We start from the raw sequence: 26,308 nt of genomic DNA, 5'->3' as shown, positions 1-26,308 counted from the left end.
ACCCCAACCCGAGCCCTCACCGGGTTGGCAGTTGGCTCACACTTGGAGCCCCAGCCCCAGAACCAAGCCCACCCTGCCCCACGGGGAGCCCGGCCTGCCTCCCATTCTCCCCCCACTCCCCGTACAAAATAGGACTGGAGGTCATCAAGCCCATGGTCACGTGGCCTGGGGTTGACACCCACAATGGCACCAAGCGGCTTGTTTTTCTTAAATCTTAATCTGAGTGTGAGTATTGAATGTAGACTCTTTAGGGGCTGTGCAGTGGTTCAGGAGGACTTACTGTGTCTTTCTGGAGCACCCATTTTACCTGAATGTTTAATGTACTCGTGAACCGACTGTGGCTGTCCACCCACTGTGTGCCACGCTCTGTTCTAGGCACTGAGGACACGAGACAAAACCAAGACATGTTCCTTGAAAGGGAAAGGAAAGTAGTGGGGACAACAAAAGTGAAAAGGAGCATATATAATAGAATATAGACTATGGAAGGCCTATGAAGAAAACTAAAGTGTTATAAGGAAAAATGAAAGCAGGTAAGAGGGCTAGAAGATGGGGCCGGGGACTGATTTGAAATGTTGGCTGAGGGAGGCCGTGTGAGGAGGTGATACGGAGCAGAATCTCAAAGGAAGTGAGGGGTAGGGCACACAGACAGAGGGGTAAGGTCTTCCCAGAACAGGGAACAGAAGTGCAAAGGCCTTGGGGAGGATATGGGTGTCTGAGGCCAGGGTGGCTGGAGCAGAGGGACAGAAGTGAACAGGAGGAGATAGTGCTGAGAAGGTGGGGTATTGGGGACAGACAGCAGCATTCTAAGGTGTGGTTGGCACTTTGGATGTTATTCAGAATGCCGTGGAAGTCATGGATGCCATCTGATTGGAGGCAGAAGCATTGTTTTCATAGTAAACAAAACCACAGATTGCCCACCAGATTGGCAAAAGGCAGAGTCTAGCAAGACCAAGCATAGGCAGAAACTGCCATCTCTGCTGGTGGGAGTGTGAATTGGTAAATTGGTGCAGAGTTGGAAAACAGTTTGGCATCATCTCAAAAAATCATCATGTGCCCACCCTGCAACCCAGCAATTCCACCTTTAGGCCCAATGTCTGGAGATTCTCTTAGCCACGTGTGCTAAGAGGGTTGCACCCACATGAGAGGGTTCTTAGCAGGACAGTAAGACACAGTAAAAGACTGCAGCAGTGCTGTGCCATCTCACTGCATGGGTGTCCAGACAGCTGTGAAAATGACTAAACCAAGTGCAGGGACATAGAGGGAGCTAAAAAAAAAAATAAAAAAATGTTGCGTAGATAAAGCAAATCATAGTAGACAAAAATACAAAATAATCCTAAGTATTATTAAGGGCTTAGAACCAGACTAAATTAACCTTAAATTGTTTAAGAATGTACCTATATGTGGTGAAACTGGAAGAAGAAAAACAAGCAATGACATTCAGGACGGCAGTTATCTCTGGGAAAGGGAGGGGCTGTAACTGGGAGAGAAGTCGAGGGGGAGGGGACAAGATTTGTTAGAGTTCTAGTCCTTAAGCTGGGTGCTGGGTGTGTGAGTGTTCATTCCATTCTTCTTCAAACTATACATATAATTACATTCGCTCTTTTGTGTGCATGACATATTTCATGGTAGGAACTGTTTTAAAAATATGTAAAAGCAATGGATATATTCTGAAGTAGAATGCATACTTTACAAGACCTTTTAAGTTATAACAAAGGCATCAGGAATGACTGTTAGGCCACGTCCAGCTGTGCCCCGGGCCCACTCTTCTTTGCTGTGGGGGAATTGGTTGGGAAAGCTGGGTCAGTACCGTGAAGCAGAACATGGCCTGTGCTTTGGAGGGGATGTGGAGTAAACGTCACCTGTTTCTACCTCCGTGTCAGTGGGCTATCCTAGGAGATCCTGGATCCCAGCCCCTGTCAGCGTGTGGCCCTCCTTTCCTCCAGCCGTTCTCCTGCACTGGAGCCTGAGTGGACACCCTCTAATAGCCCCTTGCTACTGTTCTTCAGTGTATGCGTGGCTGTGCCCTGGGCCCATGAGCAGAGGCAGGGGGCTTCCTGAGTGGACCCAGGAAGCCCATTTGACAAAGTGAAGTGGAGAGAATGGGAGGGTACTGGGGGCCCGAGAGCCACGGTGAGGTGGGGAGATGGTGGGATAAAAAGGTGGGGAGAGCATCAACTGCAAAACTTGGACCCAGGCCAGCTGTGCCCGTCCTTCATCCCTCCATCTCACCCTACATACATGTATACAATCATCTATGCCTCCATCCCTTCATTTTTCCTTCCTTCCTTCTTTCCCTCCTTCCTTCCTTCCATCGATCCATTCCTCTACTCATCCAACTATACATACATACATACGTACATACTTACATGCATGCAATCATTCATCCTCCACTCCTCCCTCCTTCCCTCCACTTATCCAGCTGTCCATTCATCCATCTAAACATCCATCCATCCACCGAACAAACACATGATGCTGTCTTATTGGCATTCTTTTATCTCTGCTAACTATTCTCTCCTACCTCCCAGCCTTCACACCTCTCTCCCCTCTGGACCATCACCTACACACATGCAAGTGCATGCGCACACACACACACCTAGCTAACACCACTCTTTATTTATGTCTCTGCTTCAAAGAAGCCTCATCCCACCTCCCAGTCTAAAGTAAGCTCCTCTGCTGCTGCCTGTTCTATCTTCCTAACAGTTGTCACAGTATGTCACTGAATGTTTGTGGGTGGTCTTGTGTATGCCTATCTCCCTGACCAGACTAGAAGCTCCGTGAGAGCAGGGACCAGGTCTTTCTTCAGAACGACCACAAGGCCTGCCTGGCCCACAGTAAGGGCTCAATAGAGAGTTGTTGCATGATGGCATTGGGTGGCTTTAGAGAGAACCTACTGTGTGCAAAGCACAGGACCAGGCATCTTGTAGGGATTTGCTCATGAATACAACTAACTATAACTGCCTCTTGAAGCTTCCAGTGTAGTAGAGATAGATAAAGAATGTACATGAAGAATTGTAATGCACGGTATGAGTCATGAAAGAGGCAGAGAGGACACACGGGGAGGGGGGGTGGTTTGAACACTGGCCCTGCCCAGCTCTAACTGCTTAACCCTGGATAAGCCACTCTATCTCCATGAGCTTTAATTTCCTCACTGACAAAATGGAGCTAATAAAACTAGAGAGAGGAGAAAGAAACACTGTTACCATGAAATTGCTTTAAATTGTTCAAATATATCTTCGGAGTTCTGGGAAAAGTTTCTTAAATAGATAAAATTATTGTAAGAACTGAAATCAATGTGATTTATTGATGCAATTTTTTTAACGGGCAGAGCCAAGTAATAGAAATTAACAAACAACTAAAAAATGTGTATTTATTAAAGTTGAGACTCTCATTATGAGAGGATTAAATGGGACAACGCATGTGAAGTCCACCTAGAAAGAAACCTGACACCCAGTCCGTCAGTGCTTAACCCGTCTTTGCTCTTGAATTCTAGTTGGGTGGCCTGGGGTAATTGTTGCTAAAGAGGTTGGTGTTTAAACTGTGAAAAATGTAGAGGATTCCAATATTTTAATACTACACATATTAGAACTTTTAGCACTTTAAGATACTCTTCCAATTTCTATGGTTGCATAACAACTTACCCCAAATGGTGTATAAGCAATCATCTCTTCTGCTCACCAATTCTGTGAGTCTTGAATCTGGACAGAGCACAGTAGGGATGGCTTGTCTCTGCTTTGTGATGTCTGAGGTCTCAGCTGGAAGACTCAGAAGCCAGGGGCTGAAGTCATCTGAGGGCGCCCGTGTTCATTCACCTGTCCATTGTTGATGCTGGGTGTCCTCTGGGCAACCTCCGGTCCTCCCCACGTGGACCATTCCCATGGCCGTGTGGGATAGATTGGGCTTCCTCACAATATGGTGACTGGATTCCATCGGAGTGTCTGGAGAGAGAGAGAGGTCCAGGTGGAAGTTGTATCCTTTTGAGGACCTAGCCTTGAAAGTCATGTGGCATCACTTCCAGCATATTTATTCATAAGAAGCATATGTTGGATGGAAGATCAGGATTGGTGCAGCCGTCTTTGGCAAGATACAGCCTGACACATGTATCTATTATCTCATGTAATCCTGACTCCAACCTTGGAGGAAGGTACTCTTCTTAACTCCATGTTACAGAAGAGAAGATTCAAGCTCAGCAGACTCAGAATTTTGCCCAAGGCCATGCCTAGTAGGTAACAGAAGTCAGAATTGAACTGGGGTCTCCGTAACTCCAAAGCCCCTACTGTGACATTCACTGCCTGCCAAATTGAGAACAAGGTTGCCAACAGCAGATTTTATTTCTTGAGACACTTAATTGTCTAGATTCCCCCAGGATGCTGTTGAATCGTGGTGCCTTGGTGAATTGTGGCTTGTTCGGGTGGCACTCTGGTGGCCTGAAGTGAGTAGCGGGATGTAATTCGACATGGCAAGAGGAACACTGAACGGGGCGTGGGCATTAAGGCAGGACAGGTTGGTTGGGGTCAGATTAGGGCGGGACCTTGAATCCAGTCAAGGGAATTTAGACTTTCCTGGGACAATGAAGGGATCCCAAAGGTTCTGAGCAAGCCGGTAAAATGTCAGAAAAATTAATCAGGAACAGTGTGGAAAATGGCTGGGGGGTGGGGGGGATTCTGATGGAGACCATGTGGGGGATTAATGCAGCCAGAGTAATGGGGCGAGCTTAGCTTGTTGGTGGGGCCTGGAAGAAGACAAGGGCCTTGCTAAATGCGAGTGATATTCCAGAGGAAGAGCCGCGGGACTTTGTGGGGAAAGCTAAGGGAAGTACCACGAAAGGCTCCAAGGTTTTGAGCCTAGGTGATCTGGGCAGCCGTGGCTAGGGTGGAGAGCTATGAACAGAACGAAGAGAGGGCCTGGCAAGGAGATAAGAAATGCCCAACATTTTCTGTTGGAAATTGAGTGTTGGGTGTTGGAGCTCGGGAAAGTGCCAGAGCAGATGTGAGAGTCTTCGCAGAGAGATTGAGGTCACAACCATTAGCTGAGGCGAGAAGAGACTCAAGCCCAGGGCTCTGGGGAGTAAGGGCCAGTGGTTCTCAAACTTTGGCATGCAACAGAATCCCCAGAGAGTGAGTCAAGAACTCAGAGACCTGGGGGTGGTGAAGCAGGGCCATTCCGTGTCCTAGGGAGTGGGGAAGAGTGGGAGCAAAGCTGTGGGCTCACCAAGTTCCCAGGGGATTCTGAGACCTGCCAGAGTGTAAGAACAGCTGACCTGCACCCACACAGTACTTCTCAATCTCAGCTCGTGTTGGAACTACCTGAGTAGCTTTAGAAACACTGATGAATGGGTCCTACCTACCCCCAAAGATTCTTACCTCTGGGAATAGTAAAGGCCCCTCAGGGGATTCTGAGGTGCAGCCAGGTTGGGGGACTTCTCCCTCTGCTGTAAAGAAAGAGGGAGAAGGGAGAAGGCGAAATAGTATTCAAGTGATCAGACACCAGGTGGCTTAGGACGTGGCCCCTTTGGTTTGGGAGGGAATGGTGGGCAACTGGGAAACAAAATGAAGCATTCAGCAGTCTGAACCTCACTGCACATAAGAATTCTGATGGCCAGCCCACACCCACCACCAATGAAATCAGAAGTTTGGGCTGAGACACCAGCATCAGTATGTTTTAACCCTTTGGGTGATTCTCACTGGCATGCAGCCAGTTTGGGGACCAACAGTGCTTCTCATGCTTGACTATGTATACACTTCCCTGGGGGTCTCGTTAAAATGCAGAGTCTGATTCCGCAGGTCTGGGTGGGGCCTGAGACTATGCATTTCTAATAGGTGCCCAGGTGGTACCCATGCTGCTGACCCATAGACCTCAGTTTGAGTAGCAAGGATGTATATTTGTACATTAATAGTCAAGAGTAGTGCACGTCAGCACAAACAGCCCTTCCCACGCCCCAAATCCCAGGCTCTGCTATTACAGTCATTCCCCGGCCTGACCCCAGCAGGTAGGTGGGCAACCAGAAGTGTTCCTACCTGCATCTCCACTGCTCTCCGTTCCCCCTCCTGGCTGACACAGTATCACAGCCGGGATAAGTATCTCCCTCCTTAGCTGCCAGGGATCACAGTTTTAAAAGAGCAATATGGTGTTTATATTCATACATCCCTGCAGCTTCACACCCAAGGCCTAGGAGAGACATCATCTCCACACCTGTGTACAAGCATCCAAGACCCACCCCTCTCTGTGTGCCCACCCTCCCCGCCCACCAAGGGGGTGGGAACGTGGCCCCCGAGACTCGCCCCTTCACCTCGCACCTAAACCCCTGCTGCATTATAGGGCAGGGCTGGAAGGACCGCTCTGTCTGACTCCAGACTCTGAGATCTGAGTTCAAATCCCGACTCTGCCCCTTCCCAGCCATGTGTCCTTGGACAAATCATTGACCCTCTCTGAGCCCATGTGGGCAGTTATGTGTGAAATAATGACCCGCCTCTCATGGTAGTTGGATGAATCAGTTGCTTTGTGGTTCTAAATGGATGAGAACCCCAAAACCACAACGCAGGGCATATCATAGTTAGATGGGGCAGTGGGGTCACCAGGGGCTGTCTGGGTGTGGTGTCCCCCTGCCCCATGGTCATCCTGCCTGTATCTTCCCTCTCCTGCCCCAGGAGCTGGGCAGTCTCGGCCACTGGCCTCAGCCCCTGATCCCTGCGTGTGCTCTTTCCCTCTGCAGACATGGGGAGCTTTGAGGAGGGTGAGAAGCGCCAGAGTGTCTCCCATGGAGAGGCCGCCGTCATCCGTGCCCCGCGTATCGCCAGCTTCCCCCAGCCACAGGTGACTTGGTTCCGAGATGGCCGCAAGATCCCGCCCAGCAGCCGCATGTGAGCACCCTGCTCTGGGGGACAGGGGGAGCGGGGGAGGGAGCGCTTGCTTTGAGAGAGGAGGTTTGGGGCCAGAAAAAGCCTCCAAAATGCTGAGCAGGGCCCTTCTTGCGGAAGCTTCTTTCAGCTCTTCTGGGACATAGCCATCCTGGGGACCTCCCAGATGACAGAAGTTTGGTTTACAAGGGGCCTTTCTGGGAATGTGCGTGCGAAGACTGGGAGCCAGGAGAGCTCAGTCGCCTTCCTGGGGAATCCCAGGGCATTGGCTCCATTCTCAGCTAGAAAAGAAGTCTGCCTCCCAGAGCACTTAAGAAACCCAAATAGGCACAGACGGAAGTGCCATCACTGTGGTTACAGACCCAGGGCTCAGGCCAGCAAGACTAGGGGGCCGTGGGAGGGTGCTGGCATGTCCCCGGCAGGGTGGGTGGCCCCTGGGTGTTTCCGGTGTGTGGGTGTGGCTGGGTGTCCATAGTGTGCGCAGGCTGTGTGTGTTTTGGCTGCGGGTAGAAGGTGAGGCCAGGAGGGCCCTGTCAGGAGAGAACACACGGCCCTTTCAGCCCTAACAAAACCCCTCTGTGTGGCCCAAGGCGTCGGTTGTGACAGCCTGGTTTGTGGGCAGGAGCAATGGAGTCAGCACCTCCACAGCGGGTGAAGGGCAAAAGCGTTTCCTCCTGGGACACACCCGGCCCTCCTGACCCCCCCTCAGGTCTGGAGCCAGCCCAGGCTTTCCCTTTCAGTTTCCCTCCAACGCTCCCCTCTCCCAGAAAAGAAAGACCACCCTTGTCTTGGTCTCTTCAGTGTAGGTCGACTGTGGGTGGAGCCGTCCTGGTCTCTGTAGGAAGCTGGAGCCAAAATAGGCAGTTCTTGCCTTTGGGGACCAAGAAGTCTAGTGAGAGAAGCATAATGATAATCTCAATGGCTGTCGTTTATGGGGTGCCTGCTGTGTTCTCAGCCTGGATTAAACACACTTCACACAGCACTTTCTCCTCCAGGAGAGACACAGTCCTCCCAGAAAGAGATGCTATTTTTCGTTTCCTTCTTGCTCCCCAGAGTGCATGCTCTAAAAATACTTTTTGACTGAGTGACCCTCCTAACAAGCCTAGGAGACAGCTGGTTTTATCCCCATTTCACAGACAGTAAACTCCCCAGAGTTTAACTACACTGCCAAGTCTCACACAGCTGGTTCCAGGCTTGCCAATTCCAGAGTCTGTCTTACAAGGAAATTATATAAGAAGAGTACAAAAACATGGGGCAGGGAAGATAAAGTGATTGCACTTGGAGAGAAGTGGTCCTGGTATAGAGATTCTCAGCCTGGCAACCTGTGGAAATCATTTGGGACAATTTAAAATATATTGATATTTAGATCTTACTCCACATATATTCTGACTTCATGAAATGGAGTGTATATACCTTGGCATCACGATTTTTAAAAGGTCCCCAGTGGTTCTAATGTGCAGCCACAGTGGAGAACCACTGTCCTGGAATGTGTCAGTTACCGACAGGTACGATAATGCTGTGTAACAAATGATCCCAGTGACCTGAAACAAAAAGCGTTTATTTGTCATCATGAATCTGCAGATTGGTGATCTTGGCTGGGCTCTCTCTCATTTGTCTGGAATGGGCTGGCTCTCGACCAGTGAGAATGACTGGGTGACTCAGCTCTGCTCCATATGTCTCACTCTCCAGCCAGCTAGCCCTAGCTTCTTCTGCTGGCAACCGCAGAGGAGCAAGAGAGAAAGCAGAAACAGACTTCTCGAGCCTCTGCTAACATCTCATTGGCCAAAGGACATCACATGATAGAACTGACTCCGCCTCTTGAGTGAGAGGACCTGCAAAGTGTCACAGCAAAGGGTGTGGCTACAGAGCAGATGAAGAATTAGAATAGAGCCCCAGGCTAACAGGTGGACCTGAGCTGTGTGAGTCGGTGTTCTCCCATACACCTAACCAAGGTTCAGTACACTAGCAGGGCCTGGCTGACCATCCACATAGAGTGTAAGGCTGAATTGTACAGGTGCTAAGACAGGTGAGTTCACATTCCCTTTAGTGAGGTTATCTCGCATGTCCTAGATGTATCAGTGATGGCATCCTGCAGGCCCATCGAGTGGTAGTGACTGCCTGGAATGCTGTACTGAGAAGGATTCTGCGGCCTCATCCAGATTCAGTGGGACAGCAATGTGTGGCACGGAGGTGGGAGGGGGCACATGGGCTGTCATCTCCTACATTGGCTGTGATAGAGGAAACCCCGTGTCCATCCTCTCTCCCACCATCCCTTCCCCACCACCTGCCCACCTCATGCTCTCACGCCTGGCTTCTGTCCTCACCCCTTTTCATTCCCAACAGCCTCTGGCACCATGACAGAACAGTCTCAGCGTGCACACACGTGGTCACACCCACCACCTTCCCACCCCCTCCAGCACTCCGCCCAAACGCACGATAGCACATGGTGGTGATTTTATCTCAGCAATTACAGCGGATTAATATTCATAACTGAAAGGAAAGGTCCCAGGTAGCACACTCTCTGGTGTCTGTTTGCCAGAGATACGTATCTGATGAACGCTGATGCCAGAGGGCCGTGCGGGGTGCTGAGGGCGTGCTATCTACAGAGGGCTTCGCTCACTGCCGGGGCACAGACGGTGATTAGCGATTCCTCATCCATTCCCTGGTGCTCATTGATGAAAAGGAGATGAGGTTTCTAACACACTGGGGGCTTTGGGCAGCTTCTAGGATGATTTATTTTCTTCTTAATTAAATTATCAATCGGGCCCCCACGGAGCCAAGAAAAAAAAAGGCTGGCTGAATAGGAGTAGTGGATGGAAGGTAGGGGTGGGAAAGACCTAGTAAATTGAAACCAGAGGCATATGGCTGAAAATAGAACCCAGCCCCTACCCGAGAGCTGACCCATCCACCCATGCCCCACAGGAATTCCACCAGCTCTTTCAGTGTGGGTTCATCTGGGTACAGCAGGCTGCAGGCCCTCCTGAGTGCCACAAACAGAAGGTCATTCCAGGACCATCTATGAAGGGACTGGTCATCTGGCAGAGGGCCATTAGCCCAGGGACATTCCTTAGCTGCCCACCAAGGGCAAAGGGAAGGCAGTCAAAAGGCCATTAGCCCTTCCCAGTCTCTCTGCCTCCTGTACCGCTCCACACTCCGAACTTGAACCCAGGCCCTGTGGTTCCCGGTCCAAAGAGCTTCTCTCTAGTGCTTGCTGAGGCAGTGCTCGCTGCAGTAACAGGAAGACCCCAAACCCAGGCACTCAGCACCATAGACGTTTAGTTCTTGCTGTTTTAAAGTCCCATCATGGGCGAGAGATGGGAGGGACTCCGCTCCACAGTCATTCGGGGACCCTGGATGGTGGTCGCTCTGCTGTCATCGACACCGGGCTTCCCAGTTGCTGTGCTCTGACAGGGGTGGCAACAACGTAGGATTGTGCAGGGGGCTTCTTAGGGTCCCAGCCTAGAAACGCTCCACGTCCCTCCCTCCGTGCCCCATTAGCTCCGCCACACTGCCCCTTCTGTATGCACGGGGGCCTGGGGAAGGGGGCCCTGACTTCCCAGCCCCTACAGAACTCTGTGGAAGGGGCGCCTGAAACTGAGACCAACTATGCCACCTCAGTACGCCACCCCACCTAGGATGGGGTGTCTCAGCCACGGCACACTCGACATTTGGGGCCCAATAATTTGTGGGCTCTCAGTGCATTGTAGGAGGTTAGAAGCATCCCTGATCTCTCCCACTAGTTGCTAGTAGCACCCCGAGCCATTGCCAGTTGTCCCCTGGAGAGCAAAACCACTCCTGGTAGAGAACCATCGACCTAGAAGGATCGCTGGTAATATAGATAGAATGTAGCTAAAAGGAGAGAATGGGGCAGAGAGTCTTCCTGGTCAAGGAGAGAAGGGACTGGAAATGGAAGCCTCTTCTCTGGAGGCCAACGTGGGGCTCAGCACTGACAGGTGAACTGGAGAGTGGGACTGGGCCGTGCCCAGTGAGGCCACTACCGAGGCCTCCTCAGCCTGCTGCCATGTGCCATGGCAATGGGCGAGGCTGGCTGTGTGAGAGGGAGGGGGCAGCCGCAGGCCAAATGGTGGCAGAACACAGCAGAGACCGAATCACAACTCCTCAGCCTCGGGGCTGGAAGGAAACCTCACAAGCGTCTGCTTCCACCCCTTGCACAGATGAGGGGACTGAGGCCCAGCAAGGAGGAGGGTGTGCATGCCTTAGAGGCTGGGCCCAGAGCTCCGATTCCCAGTTCCCCATTTGCCCCAGCCTCCCCTCCCCCAACCCTGGCTCACCCCAAAGCAACACTAGGGACAAGGGTCCCTGCAGGAGACTCCCACGTGTGGAAACGGTCACCATCCCTGTTCCATTTGGTTGCTTTTTAAATATTTTAGCCTCCTTTGTTCCACCTCCTGTCACCTCATCAGCTGGGGGTTACAAGAGCTCAACAGAAAAAAGAAATGGGCATCATTAGGGTGCCGAAGACTCGGGACAGGAGAGCTTTGCCTTCCTACCTCCCAGCATTCTTCTGAGAACTCCCCCAAACTTCAGACGAACCCCCAAAACCAGAAAAGAGGGCGCACCAGCCCAGCCTGGCTGGGAAGGAGCGGACTGGGGAGGCATTAGCAGGACTGTTTATTGGAAAGCCTGTTTAAAACTCTGTAACATTCACCTAATGGGAAAATTTGAAAAGAATTCAACTGGATTTGTCCTTGTTAAACTAACATTAAGGATATTTAACAGCTGTCTCGGGTACATCACATTAAAATCCAGAGACAGACTTGACAAACTAATGGTTTTGTTTGTCATCAGGAGACTGTTTTACGCTGGTTCACCCCCATCGAATGGGGTCCCCAGCTCCCCGCCTGGACACCCCTTTTTTCCCGCCTGCAAACCTGGGTGCTGAGTGGCCGCGTGATGGGACCCCAGCAGAGGGAACCAGATTGGGAGCAAACGGCCCATGTCCGCACCCCACATCCCGGCTGGCCTCCCTTTTCCCTCTCATCCAGCCCAGCCCATCCACTGTTGACTAGCTTCAGAGGGAGCTTGAGGTAGAGGTGAACCCCAAAAGTCTACGTTACTGGCAACCTGTGGCCTTTGAATCGACCTAAACAAATTTAGGATTAGGTTAAGGCACCGATTCTAAAATGGTCCTAGTTCTAAATTTGTTACCATTGCCCATTCATTCATTCCTTCCTTCACTCTGGGGCATACTTTCAAGTGTCCAGACGCTGCTGGTGTGTCCACACAGATAACCACACACACAGTGACAGGGGGAAGGGCAGAATTCCACGGGACCCTGTGGGCCAGGCCCGTAGCCCAGACCTTGGGGTAGTGAAGCCTCATGTGGACGGCGGTCTGGGACCCGTGGGCATGTGCTATATTGGGGTCTGATTCCCCAGCACTGGCAGCCTGTTACCTACAAACGAAATGTGGCTGGAGTCCAGGCTTTGAGAGGTGGGCTGGAGGAGGGGCTATGGGGGCCACCGGCTTCATGTCCCCACTCCCATCCCCAGACGCCGAGAGCCCTTAGGGCCTCTGTCATGAGTCCTGTTTCTCTTCCCAGAGCTATCACCCTGGAGAACACTCTTGTCATCCTGTCAACGGTGGCTCCGGACGCAGGCCGGTACTATGTGCAGGCGGTTAATGACAAGAATGGGGATAACAAGACCAGCCAGCCCATCACTCTCGCCGTGGAGAGTAAGTAAGCGTCAGGGCCTGGGACGGCAGAGGAGTATGTCATTAAATCTTGGGAATGGGCCTCCAGGGGGTCATAGGGAAGACGGAATGGTGCTGGTGGCAGGGGATAGGGAGAGTGCAAGGGAAGAGCCCTCCAGAGGAGGAGACCCAGCTGGGAGTGGAGTGTCAGAGCAGAGACAAGGATGGGGTGCATGCTGGACCCCATTCCCACGACAAGTCTGAAATCCTGCATCCGGAGAAGGGATACCCTAGCGTGGTTGTGAGCAGGGCCACTGGAGGCCTGGGGAGGGTGTGGCACGTAGGAGAGAATGTGCATGCGTGGCCTACAGCCACCCCTGGGGCTCAGGTGCAGATGGGGAGAGCATGCCAGGAGATGGGAAGCTCATTTTCAAACAAATACACTAACTGCCTGTACTCAGCTGGCACAGAAAAAGTGCTGCTTCTCCTCGGAGCCAGGCCGTCCTCACTGATGGGAACATAGGCTGGCTGCTGCCCACACTCCTGCCTAAAAGTGCCTCTCTGTCCATCCGCCCAGCACCCTGGAAGAGAGGCAAAGCCTCTCCGCAGTGGCAGAGCACAGACGGTAGCAAATTAAAAGTTTCCTTTTGCAAAGAGGCATTTGTCCTGCTGAGACTGAGCAAGGATGGGAATGCTGGGGCCATCCTCCCCAGCCTGATTCTTCTCGGCCAAGCTGGCCCCTCCCTCCTGGCTCCATCTCTGGGACTGAGAAGGTGGGTGGGGTGGCTGCCCAGCAGCAGACCAAGCCCGGGAATCACAGAGTGTGTGGGATGAGGCCAGAGCTTCCCGCAACAGCTGAGCAAACCACACAAGCTGGGGGAGCCAGATGTTGCCGTCTCTCCACATCTGTGCCACCCCTGCTTCTAAACCCAGTCTCATTTATCATTCACGGTTGCTCCAGGACGCATCCGCCAGCAGCAAGATGGGGGTGCCAGCCAGCCTGGGGTCTTCCTATGCCCTTCCTCTGATCCCAGCATCTGTGTGCCGGTACCTGGAAAGCCCAGAACATTCCCCAACCCCTTCCCTCCCCACTCCTGGGCTTTCTGAGTGCCTGCAGAACCACTTTCCATTTCTGCAGTTATCTCCTTCCCCCACCCCAGGCTCCATGCTGCCTAGAAAGAGACCTGGATACAGGGAGGAGAGTTCCATTCTGGGTGCCGATCTCTTAGGGTCACCGGAGTAACCTCTGACATTGACCTGTGCCAGGTCGCAGGCGGGCCCCAACCTGGGGCCAGGCCATGATCTAGGGCTGCTGTTTCTATGGGGAAAGGAATTGAATCGCCAGAGGGGAATGTTTTTCTCCCAGGCATTTTCTAGGGATCAGAATACCTGGAGTCTAATGGAATTCGGTCACCTGGTAAGAGGCAAAGTTCATGGTCTGAGTCAAAGCCAGGCATCTTCCTGGCTGACTTAGTTTACCCTGAGACCAGAGTTTGGAGCCTCCCGTTCTGTTTTCTTCCCCCAGCCCCCAACCTCCTCCTCACGGGAGTTAAACCAGCTATTCTCCTGGCCGACAGTGGGGATCATTCACTCTCTGTTCCTGTGAACGCCCCCAACCCTCCAGCTGGCCCAAGGGAGGCAGGCAGGGCCCCTCTGGACCCCTACGTCTACCAAGCCTCCCCCAGTTGTGTTTCTCCCACCCCAATCGCGCCTCACCTCCTGCTCTCACGCAGTGATTTGTATTGGATTGAGAGCAGAAGCAGCTGATTTTCAGCTAATTTCTCTTCCCACAAGTGACTGCTTCAAAACCCTGTTCCTGTCACTGCCACAAATCCCCAGCCTGCCTGCCTACCAACCAATGTACTAGGAGCAATTGCCGCTTCGCCCACCACTGGCTCCAGCTCCCCTCATTTGTCTCACCCAGCCTCACCCCTCCCTCTGCTCTCCCCCCTCACCCCTTCATCCCTCCTCTGCTCAGAGCAGCTCAGCTTCTCGGCCCTCCGGGGATGCCCGTGCTCTTCAGAAATGGGGGAGAGGGCAAGGCCAGTAGCCCTGGGTGTTACCCCTGCCCAGGTGTAACCCTGGTCACTCACATGGACTGTCACAACTCTGAAAAGTCCATACCTGGGTAGTGGCTCCACACCCGGGGGGCAGAGCTGCTCTGCCCAATAGAAACATAATGTGCGCCACACGAGGAACGTAACATTCTCCAATGGCCAAAATTTTTAAAATGGGATGAGAAATAGGTAAAATTGATTTTATTAATAGGTTTTATTTTAAGTGAAATATACTGTTTTAACATACAGTCGATATAGGAAACCATGAATGAGCTATTTTCCATTGGGGTGTGATTTTCCTAAATCTTTGAAATCTATGTGTATTGTATTGTACACTTGCAGCGTGTCTCCATTTTCATGGGAAACACATGATCTGTATTTAGATTCCGGAAAATTTATAGCTGGAAAGGGAGCCGTGTGCCAGGCTGTTTCAGACATCCTTAAAAGTATTCTAATAACTAATTTGGGGACCTTTTTAAATTAAATGCAGAGTATTAAAAATCAAATCCCATTAAATCAAAGGGGCACCGGTCACATTTCAAGAGCTCACAGCCACCTGTGGTCCGTGGCCCTGTGCTGGACAGGACAGGGCGGTTCCTGGCTCATGGCAGCTGGAACCTGCCCAAGAGGGGAGCAGCTCACCCTCCCTGCCCCACCATGCACTTCATCTGTGGCCCAGGGGGGTCACGTGGCTCCTGAGCCTCAGTTTCTTCATCTGTAAATTGATACCTGTGGCACAGTACAGTTGGGAAGATTCAATGAGGTGACGACTCCGGGAGGATGGATCCCTGGTGCCCGTGACCAGAATCATCCTGGGGCAGTGGGATCCAGCTTAGCCGATGTGTGGGGAGCCCCTGTGCTTCCTCCTGCCCCAGGCTGTCCACGGCAGGCACTCATGTGGGAGACGCCCCTCCTCCTTGCTCTGGTTTGCCCCAGGTGTCCCCAAGCACAAGCAGGCAAATCCCCAGGAGGAAGGACAGTTGTTTATGGAGCACCTATTACGTGCCGGGTTCTCAGCACTCACCCCAGACCAGCTTAGCTCGGGTCACCAGGGGCCAACCAAGGTTTTGAAGCAGGTCTTCCTAAACCCCCAGGCCCTCCTTCGCAGGGTCCAGCGTCCCCAGCCACAGTCGGTCCCTCCCCTCGAGCCCCACCGGCTGCTGCATGGGTCTTGGCATGAGCTCCAGGGTCCCTAGGTGTGCCGGTCTCCCCTCCACCTCCTAAAGCCAACAAGCCCGCCCAAGGCCCTGGGGCAGCCTCATATTTTTAAACTCCAAGGTCCCTGCTTACCTGGCTATGCCATGAGGCAACCAGTTGGGCCCTGTCTGTCTTCTCCTCGTGCTCCATTAATCTGGGCCATGGTACCTGTACGCCCCAGCATGTAATAAACAAGTTAGAGCACCTTTTATGGATTCAGCTATATCAGCAGCTTTCAATCTGATCGCTCTTTATGGCACCTACATGAGGCTTTTATATTGTGGCAATTATTTTGTTTTATATGCTTCCTTTCTTCCCCCCTTCATTTTACTTTATTTTTGACATTTTATTCCCATTCATCCCAGGCCTTTTCCAGCCAGGCCTAGAGTCCAGGCGGAAAATCCGCCCAGGCTGACCAGGGTGGCCCAGGGTGGCAGTGGAGCCACCAAGTGTCCTCCCCATACACGATGACCGCTCACTGCCTTGGGCTGTAGTGTCATTATGGCCGGCCACCTCCCAACCTCCTGGACAGGGGCCGACTAGATGGATTTTTCACGACAGAAAACGTCCTTGGTTGTATTTTCAGGAGCCATCAGCAGGTGGGCAGAGAATATTGGAGTTTCTGCAGATCTTGGGCCTGTACTGACCCACAAAGATGAGAACCCGGCCACTTCTTAAAGGAAGTGCTATTTCTACTGCCTCTCTTAGGCAGCTTTGGGGTGTTGTTTTGTTTTAACAAAGCACTCATGATAAGTTCTCTTTCATTTCTCCCATCGACCCTGAGGGTTGTACCGTGATATTTCCGTTCATTTATCCACCTAACCAAGGTATTTGAGCACCTACTCTGTGCTGGAGAGCGGAGATGGGCTATCTGTCTGAGTCAGCTCAGGCTACCGTAACAGAATACCACAGACTGGGGGCTTCAACACAGGCATTTATTTCTCACCGTTCTAGAAGGCCAAGATCAGGGAGCCAGCATAGTCAGGTTCTGGTAAGGTCTCCCTTCCTGGCTTGGAGACAACCGCCTTCTCAGTGTCCTCATGGCAGAGAGAGAGAAAGAGCGACTGAGAGACCTCTGGGATCTCTTCCTCTCAGGGTCCCACCCTTATGACCTCATTTAACCCAATTACCTCCTAAAGACCCCATCTCCAAATCCAGTCACAAGGGAGTTAGGGCTTCCACATGCAGATTTGACGGGAGACACAATTCCGTCCAAAGCAAAGATGTGTGCGATTCCTGCCCCACAGAATGTTTGAGTTGCTAAGGCTGCTGGAACCAAGTACCACAATCTGAGTGGCTGGTAACAACAGGGTTTGATTCCCTCCCCGTTCTGGAGGCCAGACATCTGCAATTCAGGTGTGGGCAGGCCACACGCTCTCCGAAGCCTCTCAGGGAGGTTTCTTTCTTGCCTCTTCCAGCTTCTGGAGCTGCTGACATTCCTTGGCTTGGAGAGTCATCTCTCTATTTGCTGCCTGTGTTCACCTGGCCTTCTCCCTTGTGTGTCTGTGTCTCAGTTTCCCTCTCCTCAGAAGGATCCGCCATATTGGACATAGGGCCCACCGGATGCAGTAGGACCTCCTCTTAACTTGATTACGTCTGCAGAGACCTGATTTCCATTTATAGCTGCTATGGACGTCAATGCGGGGGAGGGGGAACAGTAGCAACCCAGTTTAGGGAGTTTGTATTCTGGTAGAAGAGGTGGAAAATGAAGACATAAGCCCAGAAGATAAACACAGGTGGAGGGAAGGATTTTGAAGGCAAAGGTACAGGACAGGAGGATGAGAGGAGGGCGTGGCTGGGTTACAGGAGGAGGCAGGAGGCCTTGGAGGTCTCCAGTGAGCTTTCTATCAGCGGAGAAGGAGGACAGGTGACGGGGTCCCTGGGGTGAGTGCGGCTCTGAGGCTGCTTGGCGGCTGCCCCGTGGCCACCTGCTCTACTCCATGAGGACAAAGCCCTCCCATGGCATCCGCCTCTAATGGGGGCTGGGCAGAGATGGGATTTGCGAGCTCTGTCCCCAGCTAACACCTGACCTCTCCCCAGATGTAGGGGGCCCTGCAGACCCCATTGCTCCGACTATCATCATTCCTCCCAAGAACACCAGCGTGGTGGCCGGGACCTCGGAGGTGACCATGGAGTGCGTGGCCAACGCCAGGTGGGTAGTGCCTGCCCCTCCTCTCCTCATTCTTAATTCCAGTGGCTGCTCCAAGGAGACCAGTCGGAATTCAGAAAGGTCCCAAAGTGTCATATGAGGACCCATGAAAGGAGAAGAGGTATTTAGCCTGGAGGAGGGATGACAAACGGGCATGCGAGCTACTGTCAGAGGGCGGTCGGATACAGGTAAGGCCGACTTGTCCTCTGTGGCTCGAGGAGCGAGAGACCAGGCCCCAAATGGAAGTTACGGGACAGCAGCTCTAAGGCTAGGATATTGGCACGGAAGCCAGTGTTGCCCAAACTTACTCAACTACAGAATCCCTTTTTCATGGGACATTCTGAACACTCTGTGGAACAACACAGACCCCCCCCCCCCACCTTTGGCAGATTGGCCCTCGGGGATCGACCAGGTGCTAAACAGGAGAACCGGCAAACCCAATCTCAGGGGGCGCTGGGGGTACTTGGGTCGGTGATGGTGGAAAGGGGGTCCCAACTCCCACCCTCACTCCCTGTCGAAGTTGGGGAGTGGGTATGTCCATCTCCCTGCCTTTGTTTCCCCACCTTCAAACATTGGGTATTTCTCTCATGTCCCTTCTTGTCACTTTCCCTCATCTTTAACAATTTCCTGTCTGATGATTTATATTTGGATGGGGCACAGCACACAGGAAAAGCAGAAGGAAAAAGTTCACAGCGAGGCGCTTTCCTGTTCTCTAGAGCCCCCGTGCTCTGTGTTGTTACAGGGGTCGGGGCCATTCCTAGGACTTTAGCTGCAATCATGCATCCACCCTTAGCCCAGCCCCAATGGGCACAGTTGCCCCATTTTACAGATGAGTAAACTGACGCCCAGGGCACTGAAGGTACTGGTGCAGGGTTTGCACCTAGAAAGTAGTTGGGGTGGGGGCAAACCCAGGCACCTGGCCCTTGCCACACCCCTCACCACCCCTACCCTGCCTCCTAAGCCTCTGGAAGTCCTGAGACTGAGCACCTGCTCCCTCACCCCCTTCAGGCCCCTGATCAAGCTGCACATCGTTTGGAAGAAGGATGGGGTACTGCTGGCAGGTGGCATCAGTGACTACAACCGCCGGCTCACCATTCCCAACCCCACGGGCAGCGACACTGGCTACTACGAGTGTGAGGCCGTGCTTCGCAGCAGCAGTGCCCCGTCTGTCATCCGGGGTGCCTACCTGTCTGTGCTGGGTGAGATGGGGCAGGGCTGTTGGGGGTCCACTGACGGGTAGGGATAGCACGGCTGGGGCCTACAGTGGCTGTGTGAGGGATCAGACAGTGGCTATATCAAAAGGAGCATGGCTCTGATCCCCTCCCCTGCTCCTCCCTCCTGCAGAACCGCCTCAGTTTGTCAAGGAGCCAGAGAGACACATCACAGCGGAGATGGAGAAAGTGGTGGACATTCCCTGTCGGGCCAAAGGTAACACAGCGGGCAGTGTCGATAAAGGGGTACAAGGACCCTCCAGACCTTCAGCTTCTATCCCTGTCACGGACTTATCTAAATTCCACCTTTTCTCCAGGCACCATCATTGAGCAGTGAGTCAGTCTGGCTGTGAGCAGACACCCCAGGAAACAAACGGGCCAAATGACCGTAATCTCAGGACTGGAAATCAGCCCACGTTACTATAACTTGAGGGTTACAAATGAACCCAAATTACTGTTATTTCAGAATAGGTGACAGACCCAAATTGCCCATAATTTGAGAGTTGTAGACACTGCTGAATTACCGTAATGTCAGAACTGCGAGAACTTAAGTGGGTTTCACCCGAGGTGAGCCTCAGAAGCTCTACCAGGTTTCTGGGCCATTTTGCTCCATCTCCTCCACCTACCATTTCTACTTAACACCCCTTGTCAGAGCTCCTGAAGAATTTCTGCTTTCCCATCCTCATCCTCCCTCCTTCTAGTGCTGCTGAGCCAAAAGACAGCCCGAAACCAGGGTGAACTCTGGGGTGACAGCATGACAGGATGATGGTGGGTCATGGTCTAATATTAAGCAGAGACGCAGACCGTAGCTCAGGCAGGAGGGAGTGTGGCAGTGTGGGGGGGGTACCACACAAGGGGGAGACAAGGATCTATTCATTCATTCATTCATTCATTCATGCAACATTTTTTCGAGGGCTCACCCTGTGCTGATAGTATGCCCAGGGCTGGGAACATACAGAAGGAAGTAAACAGCCAGAGCCCGGCTATTAGGGAACTGACATTCCCAGGAGAGGGCAGACAGACCAATAAACAAATAAAAATGCCTTATTTCATTTCATCAAAAATGCCATGGGTTGTAAGATGCCCCATGATTTTATGTACCACTAAGAAAGAAAAAAGACTGCCAATTAAATTATGACATGCTATAAGATTGTAAGACACGTCCTGATTGATCTCAGAAGATGTTACAGTGTGAACGCATGTAAAAGAATGTGCATTATGAAATGGATGAAATACTGGCCCGTAGGATGTCCAGGTTGGAAAGTGCTGGGGAGAAAAAGCAAACAAGCTTAGGGGGCGTGGAGCCACGGGATGCTCTTTTGAACTAGGTATGGGGAGTTCTTTGGGGAAGTCACATTTGAGCAGAGACCGAGAGGAAGAGAGGGGAGGGTTGGGACACGTATTAGAAGGGTGTACCAGTGGGGGAGGCCCAGCGTGGGCAAGGCTGAGAGGCGAGGGAAGACCCCCTTTCAACTCCCTGTGCAGACCAGGTACGAAGGGGCTTCTGAGGGCCCCCCAAGGAACACTAGTCCCCTGTGCATGGATCTCTGTGGTTGAGTGGGTTTGGGAAACTGACCCCCAGCTGGAGGTTCCCAAAGCACACAGAAGACTCTGCTAAATATTGCAGAAAAAAAAATACTTAGTCTGTCCAATCCAGTATCCCCAAACTAACCTAATCCCAGGATCTTTTACATGTTCTTGATACTCCTCCCAAGGCCAATAGTGCACCTTTGAGAAGGTTCTAGAGACCAAGACATACAGGGACCCCCTCACATGCTCATGGTCTCCGCTGAGCACCCTGCAGAGGTAGGAGGCAGGAGGCAGGCTGACTGTGGGCCCACTTCTCCCCCCAGGGGTGCCGCCACCCTCCATCACCTGGTACAAGGACGCAGCTGTGGTCGAGGTGCCCAGGCTGAGCCGCTTCCGGCAGCGTGGTGACGGGGGCCTGCAGATCAGCGGGCTGCTGCCTGACGACACCGGCATGTTCCAGTGCTTTGCCCGCAACGCCGCCGGTGAAGTGCAGACTTCCACCTACCTGGCTGTCACCAGTAAGTCAGGTCTTTCCCATCCTGCCCCCGAGTCCCTCCCGCCCAGAATGCAGCTCGACTCCAAGCCAGGGGCCTCTGAGGACACAAATGGGATCCCAGAGGACTGTCCCTCGGGCAGTACCCGGGCTGGCACGCACCAGTTCTGCCCGCTGCTCTCGCAGCCCCGAGTCCAGTGCCCCAGGGGAGGCCTCGGTTCCCCACGGTGTCCTGGAGCCAAGGACAGGTTCACTGGCTCTTTGAGAGAAGCAGCTCTGGAACCAGCTCAGGCATTTCAGCAATCCCTGGGCTCCCTCCTGGGCAGGGTTGATGTGGTCCAGGCCCAGCCAAGGGGACTTGCTCACTTCTCCAAAGAGGAGAACCAATACTTTAATCTCAGCTCCCCTGCTTCCAAATCCCTTCCCCCTGGGAGCCTCTTTTGGAGTTGTATTCGCTGCCCAGCCCCCTTAATGGAGCCGCCGTAGCCATCACGTGACGTGACACCACGCATTGCCACACAGAAGCCCTGGGCTCTTCACCTAGCAGCAAAAGCATGCATGTCAGGGGTGTCCTTGAGCCCCACACGCTCATCATCCAGACCCACAGGGGCAGAGAGGGAGCCGGGTTTGCCCCGAAGGTAGCTATGGGGCAGGAGGGCTGCCATCTGGCTTGCAGCTTCGGGAGAGTATGGGTGGAGCTAGTCTGATGTCAGCCCCGTTCCCCCACACATGTGGTCAGATGGGTCTTTGAGGGCTGAGATTGGGGGTGGGAGACACAAAACAAGAACGCTGCACTGATGCCTGAAGACCCACAGCTCAGCCAGACAGATGGACTCTCCGGGGCTGGGCCTTTTAGAAAGTGGGTGATGTTCTCTTATTGGCCATCACTGTTTCCTGTTTTAAAAAACCAGAGCCTCGATGTCATGTGCAGTGAAGGATAACTCCATTTCCCTTGCTATGGCAGGCTGTGAGCTGCTCTTGGAGGTTCTCAGTTTCCCACATATGGAGGCTTCAGAATTAAGGCAGGGAGAAAACTGGTGTCACCTGGGTCCTTGCAGAGGCCGGGCGGCGTGGGCAGTCCTTGGGGCTCCTCCAGCCTTCTTCCCAATGCCGGGGGCCCATTGTGGCACCTGCATCCTTTGTCTAAGTGGAACCCACACCAACCAGAATGGCAGGAACAGGACAAGAGCCTGGCCCTCTGGCTGTGGGGGCTCCTCCCAGGATGTAGCTAAGAGGCCCCACTGTCTCCATTTGCAGGCATCGCCCCCAACATCACCAGGGGCCCCTTGGACAGCACTGTGATTGACGGCATGTCCGTGGTACTGGCTTGTGAGACTTCAGGAGCTCCCCGGCCGGCCATCACTTGGCAGAAAGGTAGATGAGACTCATCTGCTTTGGAGGGTGTAGCCGCGTGACAGTCCTCAGAGCTCCGTTCTAGAGCTAGCCAGACTGGATTTCCCATGTACAGTTGTGACGGCTGTGCACTGCACAACCCAAGGGGGCATCTTCACACCACAGTACGTACCATGTGCATGGACCACGTGCCACCTGCTGGGCTCAAGGCACAGCTCTGCATCTTCTCAGATCTGTGACCTTGGATGAGTTATGTACTCATGAGAGCTCCAGGGTCCCCATCTGTAAACTGGGGACAATTGTACACATACCTTAGCGTGGTATGAAGACTAGAGGAGAGGGTGCATGGGAAGGGTCTGCCCTGCGCCTGGTGAAGCCCAGTGAAGGATAGCTGTTGGATGGTTAGTTCTACGGTGGTGGTTAGTGCAGGTGGAGGCCATCCCTCCTCCCCAGACAGCTCAGAGGGCCCGACGCCTGGGCCAATGAAGCCCAAGCTGCCTACCTAAGTTTCCCTTCCCTGTGTGCCTCCACTCTTCTGTGTCACATGCTGCCTTCAAAATTACCCCTGTGTACACACACACACACACACACACACACAGAGTCACTTCCTCAAACCTCCAAGCCTCTGCTCAGGTGACCACTTTCTACAGGACTCCCTTAGCCCCTGTCTGTCCTCCAGGCTCCTTCCTGCTTTATTCCCTGCCTTCTCCTATACAGAGCATCTGCTTAGTCGTTTTGTTTATTGCGTGTCCCCCCACAAAAGCAGGGCTCTCAATTTTGTCCGCTGCTGTCTCCCCAGGACCTAGAACAGAGTGGCACATAGTAGTTGCTCGAGAAATACTTGTGGAATGAATGTCAGCACACCTCGGCACGTACCTTGACAAAAATAAACACAGCCACCTACCAGGCTCGCTAGTTCAATATGTCTGCACACGTGTACAGACATATACTTACGGACACACTTACTCACAGTCTCCCACATGGTGATTCCACGCTGTACAAACAGGTGGGGTTTTCTTTAAAATAGATGCAGTCGCAAAACCTGCACTCTTGGCTCACTCACATACATGGCACATTCCCTCTCTCTGTCTCTCTCTCTGTCTCTCTTCCTCTCTCTGTCTCTGTCTCTGTCTCTGTCTCTCTCTCTCTCTCTCTCTCTCTCTCTCTCTCTCTCTCTCTCTCCAGGCAGCAGGCCTCCGTAGGTCCCACTGCACGGGGGGGGGGGGGGTCTGTCCTGGCCAGAGCTGCACCCCCCCCACCCCGTCCCTCCCCCTCCCGCCCCCACTCCTTGCTGCCACCACCCATCACTTTCCCCTGCACCACTGAAGGTGACTTTCCAGAAACATCCTGCCGCAGGATACCCGTCACCACCTTGTCAGAGCTGTCTGCCCCTCCTCCCCCCAGCCCAGGTGCCAGCTGCATCAGGAGACAGTGCCCGGCCTCTGGTGAAGGGCAGACGTGTGGTGGGTGAAAGACATCAGGAGACCTGGGCTCCAGACCACCCACTCGGTGACCATGTACCCTTGTGTCTGTCACCGAGTCAGAACCCTCGGCCCCCATCCCTGCCCTGCCACCACCCTCCCAGTGTTTCTAAAGCTGAGAGCTGCCTGAGCCCACCCTGTGTCCCCGCAGGGGAGCGCATCCTGGCCAGCGGCTCTGTCCAGCTGCCTCGCTTTACACTGCTGGAGTCGGGCAGCCTGCTCATCAGTCCTACCCACACCTCTGACGCCGGGACCTACACCTGTTTGGCGACCAACTCTCGGGGGGTCGACGAAGCCTCCGCCGACCTGGTCGTGTGGGGTGAGTGTGCAGAGCTGGACTGTGTTACACGTCTGTGCGTGAGTGTGCCCCTGCAGTGCATACACTCACACTGCCATCGCCTCCACCTCCGCATGTCTTTCTGACCAGGGTGCTTCTTACAAGAGGGACTTGGACAAATTAATTCAGAGGAGAGGGACCAGGAAGGCCAAGGCTCAGGCTGTGCTTGGCCGAGTTGAGAGAACACGGACGTCACATACAGCTGTCGTCGTATTCTTTAGAGCAGAAATCAGCAAACCTTTTCTGTAAAGAGCCAGGTGGTAAATATTTTAGGCTTTGTGGGCCAGACAGTCTGTCGCAACTCCTTAGCTAACTCTTCGGTTTCTTCAAGAAAACAGCCATAGACGACACTTAATCCAGTGGGCGTGGCTATTCCAGTACAAGTGCATTTACTCAAGCAGGCCACTGGAGGACTTGACCCCCAGGCTATAGTTTGCTGACCTCTGCTTTAAGGAAGCTTCTTTCTCAAGCCCTTTCCAACTCGCACATTGCACCGGTTGGGGTCCGCACCCCAGACAGACATACCTGTGGGCCACCTGTCTAGGCTGAGCACCACCGAGCTGGCTGGCAACGCTTAGGTCAGGAATCAGACAATCCTGTTTACCCTGGCTGGACCGCTAATGTTCTGGGAAGATGGCCCTGATCATCCTCAGATTTCAGTTTTTTGCGTCCCTCACGTGGGTTTGTGGGAGCAAAATTAAACGAGCCTCCACGATACACATGGCGTCTAAGAATTCAGGTATCATGGAAAGACATTGTTCTTTTTAACATTCTGGGGCATTCACTGTGCGCGACCTGTTCACCTGCTGCTCTGCCTTCATCCACCTACGGAATTCGGCCGCACAAATTGGTTCATCTGAGGACGCCTTCCCACCCACCTGCATCTCAGCCATTACTATGGAAGCCATGCCCCTTCTCACCACGCCTTCTCCCTGCTGTCTTTCAGCCCGAACCCGCATCACCAAGCCCCCCCAGGACCAGAGTGTCATCAAGGGTACCCAGGCCTCCATGGTGTGCGGCGTGGCCCACGACCCCCGGGTGACCATCAGGTACTCCCTCTGCTGTGGCCCCATGAGGGCAAAAGGGGAGGGACAACTCTAGCGGTAGCTCGTGTCTGGGCAAGTGTCTACACCAAGGGGGTAGGTGTCACCCATGGAGCCAAGGAACACCCTTGGGGGACCATTTTCAGAGCTCGTGCAGGGCTGAGGTGTAGGGGGCGCTAAGTAAATACCTGGGGAAGTGAGCTAGCTTCAGCTGAATTGGGCGGTGTCAGAGGGGAGAGGGAAAGGGGAAGGGATGTGGGAACATGGAGGAAGGAGGAAGCGGGGAGAAGAAAGGGGCAATCGGTGCTACTGGCTCTCCCAGACCCTCTGCCCCCCAAGTGAACAGAAGCGTTACAAGAAGCGAACAGAAGGGTCTCGGTAAACAGGCATGGGAGAAGTGATATGGCAGGGGCAGGCGAGGGCCCTGGCATGGCCTTCAAGAGACACAGGTGAGGGGAAAGTGCCCCAACTGAGCCACCCCCACCATCCACCGTGGGAGCCAGGACCTCACGGAGCTGCTTGTCCTTGGAGGCAAGCAGGGCCCACTGTGGAACCCACTTGAGAGGCCTGGGAGGGGCAGCCTGGGACAGCAGTCGCCAAGAAAGGCAGAAAAGTCTGACCCCTCCCCAGTTTGGGACAAGGACATCTGGGAGCCAACCTCAGGGAAGGCTTCGGGAACTAAAACCAGGAGAAAATCGTCCCTTTGATCTCTCCCTTGAGCTCTGCGATGCTAAGGAAAACATTTAACTGCTTCCTTAGAAATAAATATTGCTTCGATTTACTTCTCTGTTTTATGGGCAACACCACTGCCAGAGCAACTGGCATCGAGGCTGGGCACTGATGCCACTTGGAATAATAGCCCCTTCACTCCAGAGGCAATTGCGTTCTGGGGCGCCATCTGGTGGCTACTGGGCGCATATACAGTCTGTACGGCCACATTGTAGGGAG

The 26,308-nt window shown here is 53.2% G+C and overlaps 1 protein-coding gene across 2 annotated transcripts in view; it reads left to right on the top strand.

The window, feature by feature from the left end:
• Positions 1–26,308, top strand: part of SDK2 (sidekick cell adhesion molecule 2) — a 245,641-nt gene that overhangs the window by 148,618 nt on the left and 70,715 nt on the right. For both annotated transcript variants that reach the window (XM_081029413.1, XM_081029412.1), the window contains exons 4-12: positions 6,710–6,857; positions 12,418–12,551; positions 17,804–17,915; positions 18,921–19,111; positions 19,257–19,340; positions 20,977–21,171; positions 22,404–22,520; positions 24,132–24,299; positions 25,264–25,366. In XM_081029413.1, the coding sequence (XP_080885539.1) occupies positions 6,710–6,857; positions 12,418–12,551; positions 17,804–17,915; positions 18,921–19,111; positions 19,257–19,340; positions 20,977–21,171; positions 22,404–22,520; positions 24,132–24,299; positions 25,264–25,366 (1,252 nt within the window). The remainder of the gene's footprint in view (positions 1–6,709; positions 6,858–12,417; positions 12,552–17,803; positions 17,916–18,920; positions 19,112–19,256; positions 19,341–20,976; positions 21,172–22,403; positions 22,521–24,131; positions 24,300–25,263; positions 25,367–26,308) is intronic.

The sequence above is a fragment of the Rhinolophus hipposideros genome (assembly GCF_964194185.1).
Source record: "Rhinolophus hipposideros genome assembly, chromosome: 20".
Lineage (NCBI taxonomy): Eukaryota > Metazoa > Chordata > Mammalia > Chiroptera > Rhinolophidae > Rhinolophus > Rhinolophus hipposideros.
Note: the sequence above shows the minus strand (reverse complement) of the source record. Positions and strands in the feature narration are given on the sequence as shown.